The 13,780-nt window shown below is 35.7% G+C and overlaps 3 protein-coding genes and 1 long non-coding RNA gene across 7 annotated transcripts; 1 reads left to right on the forward strand and 3 right to left on the reverse strand.

Annotated features, from left to right (window-relative positions):
* Positions 1 to 2,673: 2,673 nt before the first annotated feature.
* LOC138905547 (uncharacterized) lies at positions 2,674 to 5,668 on the reverse strand. The gene is made up of 5 exons (XM_070194068.1): positions 5,246 to 5,668; positions 4,630 to 5,107; positions 4,338 to 4,565; positions 3,790 to 4,054; positions 2,674 to 2,929 (listed from the first exon to the last, which is right to left on the reverse strand). Exons 1-5 carry the CDS (start codon positions 5,666 to 5,668, stop codon positions 2,674 to 2,676), a joined length of 1,650 nt encoding a protein of 549 aa, XP_070050169.1.
* Positions 5,669 to 6,994: 1,326 nt separating this feature from the next.
* Positions 6,995 to 10,515, forward strand: LOC104094580 (uncharacterized). 4 transcript variants are annotated; one of them, XR_685940.4, is made up of 3 exons: positions 6,995 to 7,225; positions 7,506 to 9,033; positions 10,285 to 10,515. It is a non-coding gene; the product is annotated as an uncharacterized lncRNA (long non-coding RNA). The 4 variants fall into 4 exon arrangements; XR_685939.4 differs by having other exon boundaries at positions 7,506 to 8,760; XR_011414209.1 differs by lacking the exon at positions 10,285 to 10,515 and having other exon boundaries at positions 7,506 to 8,760; positions 8,887 to 9,275.
* A 931-nt stretch (positions 10,516 to 11,446) lies between these two features.
* LOC138905548 (uncharacterized) lies at positions 11,447 to 12,025 on the reverse strand. Its single transcript, XM_070194069.1, has one exon. The coding sequence runs from the start codon at positions 12,023 to 12,025 to the stop codon at positions 11,447 to 11,449; it is 579 nt and encodes a 192-aa protein (XP_070050170.1).
* A 564-nt stretch (positions 12,026 to 12,589) lies between these two features.
* Positions 12,590 to 13,455, reverse strand: LOC138905549 (uncharacterized). Its single transcript, XM_070194070.1, has 2 exons — positions 13,092 to 13,455; positions 12,590 to 12,990 (listed from the first exon to the last, which is right to left on the reverse strand). The coding sequence occupies exons 1-2, from the start codon at positions 13,453 to 13,455 to the stop codon at positions 12,590 to 12,592; spliced, it is 765 nt and encodes a 254-aa protein (XP_070050171.1).
* Between the last annotated feature and the right edge of the window lie 325 nt (positions 13,456 to 13,780).

Genomic DNA, 13,780 nt, shown 5'->3' on the forward strand with positions numbered 1-13,780 from the left:
GATCTTGTTCTTGGAAGAAGAGTGGTTGCTACAATATGTGCTAAGACATGAGTTTCAAAACAAACACCATTGGGTCCTAGTTGACTAGGGAGAGAGTCAGAGGGTGATTCAGCTATACACCTTTTAGCTTGATCAAAAGAGATTTCAAAATTCTCAGGCCAAGTATTCTTAAAGAGCATAGAAAAACTAGAACAACTACATTAAAAAATAGTATCAAATAGAGTACAGTCCAGAACAATGCGTTTGCCAAAAAATAATATTTCTAATTTATTAGGTTTGCTAGAGCGAAGATTGGCATAGAACATTCTAAAAAAAGGTTCATATACCTTTGGAGGAGGCAAGGAGAGAAAAATTTTACAATCCTAGAAGTCAAAGAGTTCCTTCACTTTGCAGTTGAGGTTGTCCATGACATTTAAGTCAAAAACTCTGCCATGTGCGACAGGCTTGTCTTTGAAAGCAATGAAGGCATCCTTGTTTGGAGTATCCTAGAAATTTAGGTCAAACTTAAGAGAACTGGAGAGATCAGTTTTAGGCTTTTTGGGAGTGAAGGTTTCAGGAAGGTCTGCCATGGGTCGTTTTCCTAGGGCCTTCTCGTTGAGACTGCAAGAATCATCTGAGAGATCTTGAGAGGAGGCAAAGTCCTCGGAGTGGTCTGATCCTAGATTGACTGGTTCAGGTGGTTGTGAAGAGGTTTTTGCCCTAGAGCGAGTGCTTTTGCGGGTGGAAGCAGAGGGATTGTTGGAGTGATTTGCCATGGTAGGGTTTGGAACAGGGTACTGGAGATACAAACAATGTGATAGAGACATAATAAGCTTTGAACTTAAAACATGTGATAAACTGTGGTTGAGTACAAACAAAAAGGCGTCAGAGATTTGACGCAATGATTGACCGGTCTCTTGAAGGGCGTGAAAAGGTGTGAAAAAGGAAAAGCAACAGACACACAATTAATGCATCTTACATAATTAAGGAAATGATTAAACTAAGATACAGTAATAATTAAAAAAATCACAAAGACCCTAAAGTTATGAGTTTATGGAAATAATGCCAAGAGAGTCTCGTAATGCACAAAATCTGTCTTCTAGTAAGGGTTTTGTAAAAATGTCTGCTAATTGTTTAGTGGAACTTACAAATAGTAATTCTATGTTGACTTTAAGAACATAATCTCTAATAAAATAGTACTTAATATCCATATGCTTAGCTTTAGATTGATGCACAAGATTATTTGATAGACAAATAGCATTAGAATTATCACCGAATATTTGAACAAGCTTAAAACATAATTCATAGTCACCCAATTGATGAGATATCCATAGCAATTGAGCACATCATTGTCCAATTGCAATGTAGTCTGCTTCAGTTGTGGAAAGAGCTACTGATCCATGTTTCTTACTGTTCCAGGAGATTAGTGCTTTTCCCAGTAATTGACAAGTCCTACTTGTGCTTTTTCTATCCTTCTTGTCACCTGCAAGATCGGCATATGAAAAATCTTCAAGTTTAAAATTGTTAAAGTGAGGATACCAAAGTCCGTAGGAGGTGGTTCCAATGAGATAGTGAATAATTCGCCTTGCTACTGTTAAGTGAGACTCTTTAAGAGCTGACTGAAACCTGGCACATTTACAAATATTGAACATGATATCTAGTCGACTAGCCGTAAGATATAGTAGAGACCCAATCATTCCACGATACTTGGTTTCGTCTACCGATTTTCCATGTTCATCCCTATTTAAACTTGTAGACGGACTCATGGGAGTTCCGATTGATTTGGCATTGCTCGTCCAAATTTTTGAATCAATTACTTTGTATACTTGGTTTGGCAGATAAACATTCTACTTTCTGATTGATTGATTTGTAGTCCAAGGAAAAATGTCAGCTCTCCCATCATACTCATTTCGAACTCACTCTGCATGAGATTTGAAACATCCTTGTACAAAAGAAGATTAGTACTACCAAATATGATATCATTTACATAGATTTGAATAATGAGATTACCTTCAGTAGATCTCTTGATAAATAAAGTAGTATCCACCTTACCTCTGGTGAACCCATGATTAGTTAAAAAAGAACTCAATCTTTCATACCAAGCTCGAAGAGCATGTTTGAGTCCATAAAGAGCTTTAGCTAGCTTGTACACATAATAAGGAAATTGTGAGTTTCAAAACTAGGAAGTTGTTTTACATATACCTCCTCATCAATAAAACCGTTTAGAAAATCACTTTTGGCATCCATTTGAAATAGTTTAAAACCTTTGAAAGATGTATAGGCAAGCAATATACAAATTGATTCTAACTGTGCTACTGGTGCAAAGGTTTCATCATAGTCGACTCCTTCCTGCCGTGAGTAGCCTTGAGCTACTAGTCTGGCTTTGTTTCTTACTACCTTTCCTTCTTCATTTAGCTTGTTTAGAAATACCCATTTTGTTACGACTACAGTAGCGTTTGTAGGCTTAGGAACTAATTCCCAAACTTGGTTTTTGTCTAATTGATCAAGTTTGTCCTGCATGGCTTGTATACAGCTGGAGTCCTTTAGGGCTTCATCAACTTTCTTTGGTTCTACTGGAGAGATGAGTGCAATATTTGCTTTCTTTTTGAGAGACCTTATGGTTTTCATCCCTTCACTTGGATCCCCAATGATGAAGTTTTTAGGATATTCAGGCTCATTTTTCCATTCATTCGGTCAGGTTTCAACTGTTGAAGTAGTCGACTCTTTTTGTGGTTCAGCAGGAGTGATCACAGGTTCATTAGTCGACTCCGTGACTATAGCTGGGATATCAGTCGACTTCTGTAGTTTATTTGTCTGTGATACTTCTTGGTTGGTGTCTTCATCACTTATAATGATTCCTTTCTTGGCCATAAAGTTATTTTCATCGAATATAACATGCATTGATTCTTCTACAAATAATGTATGTTTGTTGTAAACTCTAAATGATCTACTGTCAATAGAGTAACCAAAAAAAAATACCTTCATCACTCCTTGGGTCAAATTTTCCAAGGTTCTCCTTACCATTATTGTGAATGAAACACTTACTTTCGAACGAGTGAAAGTAGCCAATATTTGACTTCTTACCTTTCCATAATTCATATGGAGTCTTCTTCAAAATAGGTCTTATGAGGCACCTGTTGAGAATATGACATGATGTACTTACTGCTTCTGCCCAGAAGTGATTTGGCAGTGAATATTCTAATATCAATGTTCTTGCCATATCTTGTTAAGTTTTATTCTTGCGTTCAACTACACCATTTTGTTTAGGTGATCTTGGGGATGAGAAGTTATGTGTATACCCTTGATCACTACAGAATTCTTCAAAGGATCTGCTTTCAAACTCTCCTCCATGATCGCTTTGGATGGTTGTGATCAGATCCCCTTTTTCTCTTTCAATTATTTTGCAAAAAATCTCAAAACTCTTTAGACCTTCATCTTTATGAGATAAGAAAATTACCCATGTAAAACATGAGTAGTCATCAACAATAAAAAAAAGCATAAAGTTTACCTCCAATGTTGGCAGTTCTAGTAGGTCCAAACACACTCATATGAAGTAATTGCAATGGCTTGGTAGTGGACACAGTATCCTTAGTTTGTTTACCAATCTGACATGCATCACATACATGATTTCTAGAAAAGTTGAGTTTGGGAAGACTAATAACTAAATCATGCTTGGACAGTTTTTCAATAAGATGCATGCTTGCATGATCAAGTTTTTTATGCCAAAGTCATGGATCATCAAAAATGGATGCTAGAAAAATGTGACTATCTAGATTTTCAATGACATCAAGAATATAGACATTTCCATACCTTTTTACTGGAAGAATAATTTTACCTGTTTCATCCTCAATGGCACATCCTGTTTTCTTGAATTTTACTTCATATCCAGAATTACATAGCTGACTTATGCTCAAAAGATTGTAGTTGAGTCCATCTACAAGATATACCTCTATGATATCACAATTATTTCCGAATGGAACAGTACCGGTACCAACTATCTTTCCTTTTGAATCATCATTAAATTTGACATTTCCACCATTTATTTTTGTGACTTCTTTGAACAGATTTTTGTCACCTGTCATGTGACTAGAACACGCATTGTCTAAACACCATTTTCCTTTGCAGCTTTTTTTGTGGTGTTCCTGCAAAATAGAATTGTCACCTTCTTTTAGGTACCCAAGCTTTCTTGGGTCCTTGTTGGTTAGTTCTACTAGGATCAGGATTATTTTTGGGTTTCCAAATCCATCCTAAAATATTAGATTTACGAAATCGACAAAAGAAATATTTGTGTCCAATTTTGCTACAGTAATGACACATAGGGGTTGATCTAGTTTTTGATCTACCACCTGTGTTAGTACCTATGGACTCAGCTCTAGCCAGTCTTTTTTCAGTTGACTTGAAAGTCGTCTGGTTAGACTTGACTGAACTATGACTGGTGGATTTGCGCATGTCATTTAGTTGCATTTGCAATTCCTGAACTTCATCTTGAAGTACATCTCTTTCGATTTCACAGACTTCAAGCTTAAGTTCCCAATATTTCTTTTTCCGATTGAGTCTCCTTAATTCATTCAACATTTTTTGAGACTCTTTTAGAGTAAGGTCAAGAATGTCCTGTAATTCATTACATCTATCACATTTATAAGATCTTACCTCGTGCCATGAAATAGTTTTCAGTATTTTTCTTGCATTCATCGTCTGATATATTTTCATCAGTCCAGCAGCCAGAGTAGTTGTTCATGTCATTTTCCAGGATGGTCATGAAGCATAGATTTGCCATTTCTTCGTGTTCTGAACTATCTTCATCACTCCAACTTTCGAAGGATTTGTTTTTGTTAAACCCTCTAGAGTCTTTTCTTTTAAGATCTGGGCATTCAACTTGAACATCCCCATACCTTCCACACTCATAACACTTTCCATCATTCCTGTTTTGTTCATTGTATTGCCTAGTTCGCCTAGATGGCATCCTTTCTCTTCTTGTATTTCTATACCTTCTCATTAACCTATCCATGTTTCTTGATACCATAGCAATTTCTTCTTCAAGGGCTTCTGGATCATCATCAATATCATTTTCAGGTCCTTCAGTTGTAGATTTGAAGGCAACAGTTTTCTTCTTTTCTTCCTGACTTGTCTACTTGAGATGGATTTTCTCGAATGCTATAAGATCTCCTTTAAGTTTATCATATGAAAGTTTGTTTAGATCTTGAGATTCGAGTGCAACTACTTTTATCTGCCAAGTGATAGGTAAACTCCTTAGGATTTTTCGAACTTGATCACCACTTGAATAGGGTTTACCAAAAGCTTTCAGATCGCTAATGATTTTGCTGAATCTTGCGAATATTTCTTCGATGGATTCTCCTTCTTTCATCTGGAAGAGTTCATAGTCATGAACCAACATGTTTATCCGAGTTGTTTTCACTTTGCTGGTTCCATAGGTGACCTCCAATTTGTCCCATATTTCTTTAGTCGTATCACGACTGAAAATCTTCTCATACTCTTCTCCACCTATAGTGTTATACAACAGGTTCTGTGCCTTAGCATTAACCTGAACGACCGTCATTTGTTCGTCTGTGTATTCATCTATATCTTCAGGATCAGTAGGTGGTTGAGCTTCTTCTGGTAGTGGATAGTTTCCCTTTTTATAACACTTCTCAAAACCTTTCACATCATAAGATTTTGCATAGATTTTCATTCGCACTTTCTAGTGAGTTGTCCATTGAAGTATAATGGTCTGACTTGTGACGTCCCCTCTTGAAAGAATGATCCAATGGTTATTTGATTGGCCGTGATCTTTTCTCACAAGCGGTTAAGCAAAAGTGTGAGACCTGCTCTGATACCAATTGAAAGTGCAAGAGGGGGTGAATTGTAATTTTTCTTTTCCTTTTCGAGGTAGTTGACTAGTTTGAGTTCTAGTCGACTAGACTTATCATGAATAGAATGTAAAAGATAAATTGCAAAAAGTAAATGACACAGTATGTTTTTATATTGGTTTGGATTCAGAGTGAATCCTACGTCAAGTCCCCTTGGGTTGCAAGGGTGATCGCTTTCAAGTATGAAGTGACTTAGTACAGATGAGTTGATGTTGTTATATACCAACAGCTTATGTCACTCGTTCTTCTCTCTATAATTGATACAATGCCTCACCGGTGTTCTTTTCTCTCTCTCTCTCCTCTTCTTTGTTACACAAGGAATCTAAAGCAGACTACAGTATTTTGTTTGAAGTAGAACAAAGAGATTGAAGTTGGGTTGATCAAAGTATATCATTCCAAAGCTAGTGCAGTAGGTATTTATACTTCTCGAGGCCTTCAAGTAGTGTATATCTTTTTGAGAGATTGCGAATCCAAGGGAGTTGTATTCAGAAGGATTCGAAGATTGATTCTTTCCGAGATTGATTCTTCTGCTGACTTGTCTTGACTCACGGGATTGAGTGATTTTTTCCTTAAATGAGAGAGTATTCTCGTTGCCAAATCCCTTGATTGATGCCTTCGATTGACGTCATTATGTGGGAGAATCTTTAGCGGATCATTTCGTGCTCAAAATCTCCTTTGATTTAGATCCTTCCTATAATAACTCTTTTAATTGATTTTGCTATCTTCTTTGATTGATTTGTCCGCTTATCTTTCTTTTTTTGTTGGATTCATTTCCTCCATTTTATTGCTCAAAAACTTTTCCTGCACATAAGGAGTAATTAGTTATTTTGCATCATTGAAATTTAATGAGATCTAACAGATGGTAGTTTAATACAAAGTGCTTACTGATACATTCTTTAGATAAACATATTCTTAATTATTTAATTTTACTTTTTTAAAATTTCAGAAGAGAATGGGAAAAGTAGTTAAACCTATCGGAACGGTTGCTTTTGCAACGACTATATAACCGTTGCTATTGCAATCTATTGCGACGGATTTAACCGTTGCATTAGGATGGGGACACGCTTTTGCAATTAAACCGTTGCATTAGCGTGATAACCGTTGCACCATAGCAATAGATATATCTGTAGGGACGGCTGACTGGAAAAATTATCTATTGTGACGGTTCCTAATTTTCCTACCCTAGGTTTTCCCTTTTTTAATTTCTCCAATTCAAAGACCACTCTCCAATTTCTCATACAACTCATACAGGTCACAAGAGAGACGCTCACCATAACTCATAGAAGAACTCCGTGAAGATACAATATGAAATTTATTCAACGATGCTGCAGGAAGAGACCGAAAACGCAGAACTAAGATCTCTCTTGGAAGACATCAAGGTCTAAGAACGCACCACAACTTTTCTCTACTTGTTTCTCCCCTTTTTAGTTAGTTTAATTAGCTAAATCTTGCTCTTCGATGGTGAGGTTTTCTGAAATTTTAGGGTTCTTGGTTTGTTAGCGTGTGTGCGTGCTTTATTTTTGGGGGTTTCGAAGATTTGGGGTTTCTTTATGCAATGCAGGATTTTGATTTTAGGGTTCTTGGTTTAGCTTTTTTATTTTCGTTCTTGCCACATTCTCAAAACCTTTTAAATTCTATCATCTCATTCATGTATTACAGGTAGAATATGCTTCAGGACCTTGAAAAGCAAAAACCCTCTGCTTTAAGACTGGTAAGAGCATCACCAAGACAAGAGTTTGTTCAACTGATTAATGAACTCGTTAAGGGTTCATAAGAGTTTCTCAATTTGAGCATCCTGTTTTTGACAAGATTATTAAGGTAAGTGTTGAATTTTTTTGCCGTCTTAAATAGAAAATAGTTCAAATGTTGAGATAGTAACTTTGAAAATATTGAACTGAATCTCATAGAGTGGATCGCATGGTGCTTTTGTAGTGCTAGTTTAATGAGCATTTTAGCTTAATGGGAAATAATGTAGAAAGCATGTCATTTTAAAGACAAAAGAGGTCACATAGCACAAAATGTTGATAAAATTTTCAATCCTCTTACTGCACTCTCCCTTAATCCAGATAAAGTAATCTGGCAAATTAGTTTCTTGAAGTGAACCCATATCCTAAAGCATAAATGGTTATCAATGTCCTAAAGCATAAAAAGTTATCAAACAGCAAGGCATCTCAGTTGCATTTTACCACAGGGCTTTTTGCTGCGTTTCATACCATTCTCATTCACTTGTGTTATTATCTCTAATTTTTCTTTTGAGCAATTTTAAGGTTCTAATATCATATTCGTAGATAACTATGTGAATTTTAAATGAGTTGTTATCAGCATATTTCTATAGAACCTGTCTAGTTGTACAGCTTTGCACTCATGTGCCATGTGCCTGGATTTCAAGTCTTCTTTTGGTGCTAGTTTCAATTTGCTTGTTGATACTGCAATACTATTGTATTATCTTGTTAAAGGTTAAAACGTTCTTCCTGTTCTAATATTGTGATAAGAAAGTATTAGGTCTAATATCTAGCAATTAATAGTTGAAACTAATTGTTGGATATTAATGTGCGAAGTTGGTATATATCTGAAGGTTAAATACTTATATACATGTCATTTGTTGGTTAAGTCTCGAATGATGTAGATATGTTCGTTTGGAGTTCAATAACCAGTTTTCTTAAAGACATGTAAAGGGCGAACAAGATGGTTAGCTGCATTCTCGAAGTTGTTCTTTTACTTTTGAGCTGCAATTTGCGGCTTTAAGTTGCTATGTAAGTTCTATCTTAAAGCTCCATGAACGAGCTGGTGTGATGTTGTTTTGCACTATTTTAAGCTGGTTCCAGAGGCGTTTTACAGTTGCCTTTCAATTGAATAAGCGAGCCTATGTTAACCAAGTCTACAAGAGCAAAAGTTGGTCGCAGCTTGAGAAAAGGTATTGGTGTTTATTGGATTCTAATGCATCCTACAACTAAATATCTCATCCGCCTTTTGTGAAATTTCTATTTAATTTGGAGTATTTATATGCTTGAACTTTTTCCTATCTCCACATTAACAATAGGAGATAACATCAAATGGCTGTAATCACCCCAACACTAGGATAATCTGATTAATAAGTCGGCATTGGCCGGTGGGAGTCGAAGGTAGCAAGTTTCTTTAAGAACAAAGAAACAGAAAATAAATGAAGATTTCAGAGTCATGTTTAAAGGTTTGATGATCCCTTCATTTTCAACATGGAACTTAAGTTGCTTAGAAGAATATAGAAATGCTTTAATTTTTGCATTTCCTGTGCATGATGTTTGTATGCATCTCTCAGTTTATGTGTCATAGAAGAGAAGTTTATATTTCCATTTCCTTCAATTCCACTATCATTTAACCATCTGCAGACATCATCGAACTCCAAATCATCCAAGGAAAGATCAGTAAAATATATATATATATATATATATATATATATATATAAAAAAGAGAGAGATGTGAAGTTTGAGAAGTAAATTCCATAGGATTCTTGATTCTTGGAGTTAAATGAATAATAAGGAGGACCATACTTTTGTTCAATTTTTTGTGATCAGAATATGGATTGTTTCTCTGAAAGAGGTTTCATCCTAAAGCTGATAGTTAGAAACAACAGACGGCTAGAATTGTTCATATCTTGTAGTTAGCAATTCTTAAATATGTTCTCAATTACTCCCTCCGTTTCAATTTATGTGAACTCATTTGACTGGGCACGGAGTTTAAGAAAAGAGAGAAGACTTTTGAACTTGTGGTGTAAAATGAGGCACATATATTTTGTGTGGCTATAAATCATTGTATAAAGGTAAATTGTTTCCAAATAAGGAAAGAGGTCATTCTTTTAGGCATAGACTAAAAAAGAAATAGGTTCACATAAATTGAAACGGAGGGAGTATAATTTAACCTTATATGAAATAATTATTTAATCATTAGTGGATGGAGAGATGTAAATCTCCTGAAGTGGTAATGATAATTATGAGGCAAAAGATATAATCCTAGATTTTAGTAAAAGCTACGGAGCAGTACTCTTGGTCAAAGGAAGGCACCAGATAACTACAAATATTATTTTCTGTTTTTTATTAGATAAATTTAAATCAAAACGTATCTACTAAATGTATACTAAGACAGAGTATAACGTAAATATATGAGATTTCCTTTCATTCTTCTCGTAAATTCAATTGTTACCATAAATTTCTTGATTTGAATCTTCTTCTAGGATAGTGGTGCACATTCTGTAGAACATTTAAGCTATTTTTTCTTTAATATACATTTTACCTTACTAAGTAATATGTAATATGTAATATGGAGAAGATCTTAATATTTTTCTGCCTGCTTAATGTACATTCTGCCTAATGATGTATTTTTACAGTAATATTTTTGCATATATGTTGAGAATATATTCTTCTGTTAAAAAATTATTAAATTATTTATTTGTCATCTTTTGTAGGTGAAGCAAATGAATGAAGGATAGACGAAAGCATTGAAGAATTTTCTTAGGAGTATTGGTTGATCATTATTAGACCTTCAAATGTTATAGGAATTCTTTATTCTCGAACTTCTTGCTATAGGAATTCTTTATTCTCGAACTTCTTGCTAACTTGTGTATGCTAACTCTTTAAATAACATTGTATACTTTGTTGTTTTTATATAGTTAATACTAGTTGGAGATTTGAGGTTCTGATTTTAATTGATGAATAATTTCCTTTCATGATTTATATAAAAATTTAATATATTTTATTACACAGGTAAATTACTTATAACCAAATAGAAGAATAAATATTAGATTCTACAAAACCGTTGCAATAGCTTCCATAAACTGTGGCAACAGCCTTCCAAAATCGTTATAATAGCCTCAATAAACTGTTGCAATAACTCCTTATAACCGTTGTGATATATAACTTGAACCATTGCTAGAGCATTACAAACCGTTGCAAATAGCTAAAAATCTGTGGCATAAAATGATATTGCAACGGTTTGCAACTGTTCCATTAGGCTACATAACTGTTGCAATAGATAAGCCTATGGAAGCGGTGCAAAAACCATTGCAGTAGATACGCTTATTGCAACGGTTGCACAACCGTTGCAATCGACCATCGACCTAATGGAACGGTGCTCGAATCGTTGCAATAGGCCTATGGTTTGGTGACCGTTGCCTCAGGCCTATTTTCTAGTAGTGATCGAGGCAAAGTATAGACTGAGACTGATAAAAGGAAATAAGGGAATTATGTGTATGATCAAGCTAGGGAGATTGGGGTAAGTGTTGAGCGCATTAGTTTATCTTTGATTAAATAGTCTTGAAGTGCTTGGTTTGTTGTTTTGATTAAGTAGAAGTGCATACTTTATTCTACAATTGACTGTGGTTAAACGGTTGGTTGTTGATTGTTGTGGTTAAGCTGGGTTTTTTTTTTATAAAAGCCAACCACCCAGGTTTTCATCTCCTGTGGTATTGGGGGGTTTGGCTAGACCCCTACCTTGTCTATTATATAAACAAAAAATACAACCGAGGGGGACATAAAACCTTACCTCTTGGATACCTTTCCTACCATGAGAGAGGAAGAGTCTATGGGCAAAAATACTTGTTAGACCATTTCCTCTAACTATCCACAGAATTAACTTACAAAAAAATTTGATTTTTCATATCTAATTCTAAAAGAAGGAACCTGCCACATATCCATGAAGAAAGGTCCCTTGGTCGCCCTTGGAAATTGTCGGAAATCAGTGTGAATGATGCATTCAGTGGATGTGGTGGCCTCCTTAGCGAACCAATATGCCACCTGATTTGCTTCACGAAAGCAATGGTTGATAGATCCATTGTTCTTTTCCAGAATATCAATGAGGTCCTCATCCCCTTTTCTAAGAATGTTATTGTCCAGTTTTTTGTTTTGCAACATGTCCCAGATCACCATTGAGTCAATTTCCGCCATGAAGTTAGTAATTCCTTTGTTTTTGCACCATTCACAACCAAATTTGATGGCCTTCAGTTCTGCCCCACTGCTGCTACTACAGTAAATAGGAATCGAGAAGGCCATGACAAAACCTCCTTCCTCATTTCTCGGAATTCCTTCGATCCCAGCTTTCCCATTGTGCATGTTAAAGCTTCCGTCTGTATTCAACTTCAATTTACCATGAGGAGGCATCTCCCATAGCACACTTTTCCATATTGGAATAGGTTTCAGACGCTCAATCATCTCACAGTTTTTATACCAAAGATTATGAGTCATAAGAGAGAGATATTTCTTGTTAATCACAGCATTAGTATTCCAGATGATCTACGACTTTATCTTGTACTGGACAAATTTTTTTTCATCTCCAAACTTGCAAGAAGTATAGCTTCTCCACAATTTCCAGTAGATAGTAATATGGAGGATGTGTAGAGTCATCTTATGGACTATATTCTTTGGTTTCCTCTGCCACCATTGAGTGAGAACAATGCTAATAGAACCAGAGTGATGCTGGATTCTCAGAGGATTTTCAAAGAATTTCCATAAGTCCCTAGCAGCCTCACTATCAATGAAAACATGATGTAAGCTTTCACATTGTAGAGTATTACAGCAATTGCACCTTGAAGTTTGTTGATTGCCAAACTTCCTAATGGTGTCATCAAATGGGAGTTTTTTCTGAATCATCCTCCAAACAAGGAAGGACATTTTGAAGGGGATACAATCATGCCAAACTTTGCCCACCAATGGGAGATTAAAGAGTTTCTCATAATGTTTGATAGCAACTTTCGTAATCTTTTCTTCACTTCTAACCTAATTCCCTTTTTGATTTTTGATTCTGTGAATCTGAATCTTCTTTTTCCTTTCCCTTATAACACTATGAAAGTATTTTATGTTACAATCACCTTCTTCGAACCATTGAATCTGTGAGTTTTGTTTTAGCAAAGACTCTTGCATTGCTTGCCATTTAATATACTCTGCCTGGCCTTTGTTGAGGTTCTCCCCACTCACCTCTGTATTACTCACTTGGTCTAACTCTTCTAAGGATTCCACTTCTGTTTCCCACTTGATCACCTGGTCATAAATGTTACCAATACTTTTTCTGGACCATTGCGATAGTTTGTTACTAAGAATTTTCAGCTTTTGTTGAAGCCTCCACATGGGGTTGCCCTGAACATGAGTGTCCCATACTTCTTTAACCAACTCATAAATATCTGGATACTTAGTCCAGAAGTTAAAAAATCTGAAATAACTTATCTTAGTCATTTGGTTGTCCTGACATTTGAACAATATAGGTCTATGGTCGGAGCCCGACCTGTTAAGATGTTTGACAGTGCAATTCTGAAAAAGTTGAGCCCAAGTGTCGTTGATGAAGATTCTATCAAGTCTCTTCCAAACTCTTTTCCTTGGTCTCTAATTATTACACAATGTATATCTAGGGCCAATAAATCCAAGGTCTGCCACCTCACAGTGGTCCATACGGTTGGAGAAGTCGAAACTTCTAGCCATTCTATGAGGATTGCCCCCAACTTTTTATCTAGATCCATGATAACATTGAAATCACCACCAATACACCATGGGCCATTGATGACTGAATGTGTATCTTCAAGACTGGTCCATAATTCTTTTCTCTCACTAGCTGTACATTTAGCATAGACAACTATTATGTTGAGCTCCATATCTTGTAAAGCATGATTGAGTTTAATAGTCATTTATTGTTCCTCATTGGCAATGATAACAGTTTTATAGTTCTGTTTCCAGAAACACCAAATTTGCCTGTTTGTGTTAGCCTGACAGTGCTGTTAGCCCAAGTATCTCATGTATCCTTCAATCTTATTCTTGTTGATGAAAGGTTCCATGATGGCTACAAAGTATATGTTGTTGATATGATAGATTTTTCAACCTAGGTAAGGCCTTCTTAGACCTCACTCCCCTTATATTCCATATGATTGCACTAACCATGGAATATAGGAAAGAGTGGATCAACTTTGACTCCTTCCCCTG

The sequence above is a fragment of the Nicotiana tomentosiformis genome, chromosome 2 (genome assembly GCF_000390325.3).
Source record: "Nicotiana tomentosiformis chromosome 2, ASM39032v3, whole genome shotgun sequence".
In the NCBI taxonomy this organism is placed as follows: Eukaryota; Viridiplantae; Streptophyta; class Magnoliopsida; order Solanales; family Solanaceae; genus Nicotiana; species Nicotiana tomentosiformis.

Coding starts and splice junctions, on each gene's coding strand:
- LOC138905547 (XM_070194068.1), bottom strand. CDS start 5,668: ATGAAAATCTATGCAAAATCTTATGATGTGAAAGGTTTTGAGAAGTGT. Junction 4,055..4,337: donor GGCTAGAGCTGAGTCCATAG/GTACTAACACAG, acceptor GTCACATGACAG/GTGACAAAAATCTGTTCAAA. Junction 2,930..3,789: donor ATTATTCTTCCAGTAAAAAG/GTATGGAAATGT, acceptor CTCTATTGACAG/TAGATCATTTAGAGTTTACA.
- LOC138905548 (XM_070194069.1), bottom strand. CDS start 12,025: ATGATTGAGCGTCTGAAACCTATTCCAATATGGAAAAGTGTGCTATGG.
- LOC138905549 (XM_070194070.1), bottom strand. CDS start 13,455: ATGGAGCTCAACATAATAGTTGTCTATGCTAAATGTACAGCTAGTGAG. Junction 12,991..13,091: donor ACTGTCAAACATCTTAACAG/GTCGGGCTCCGA, acceptor CTAAGTATCCAG/ATATTTATGAGTTGGTTAAA.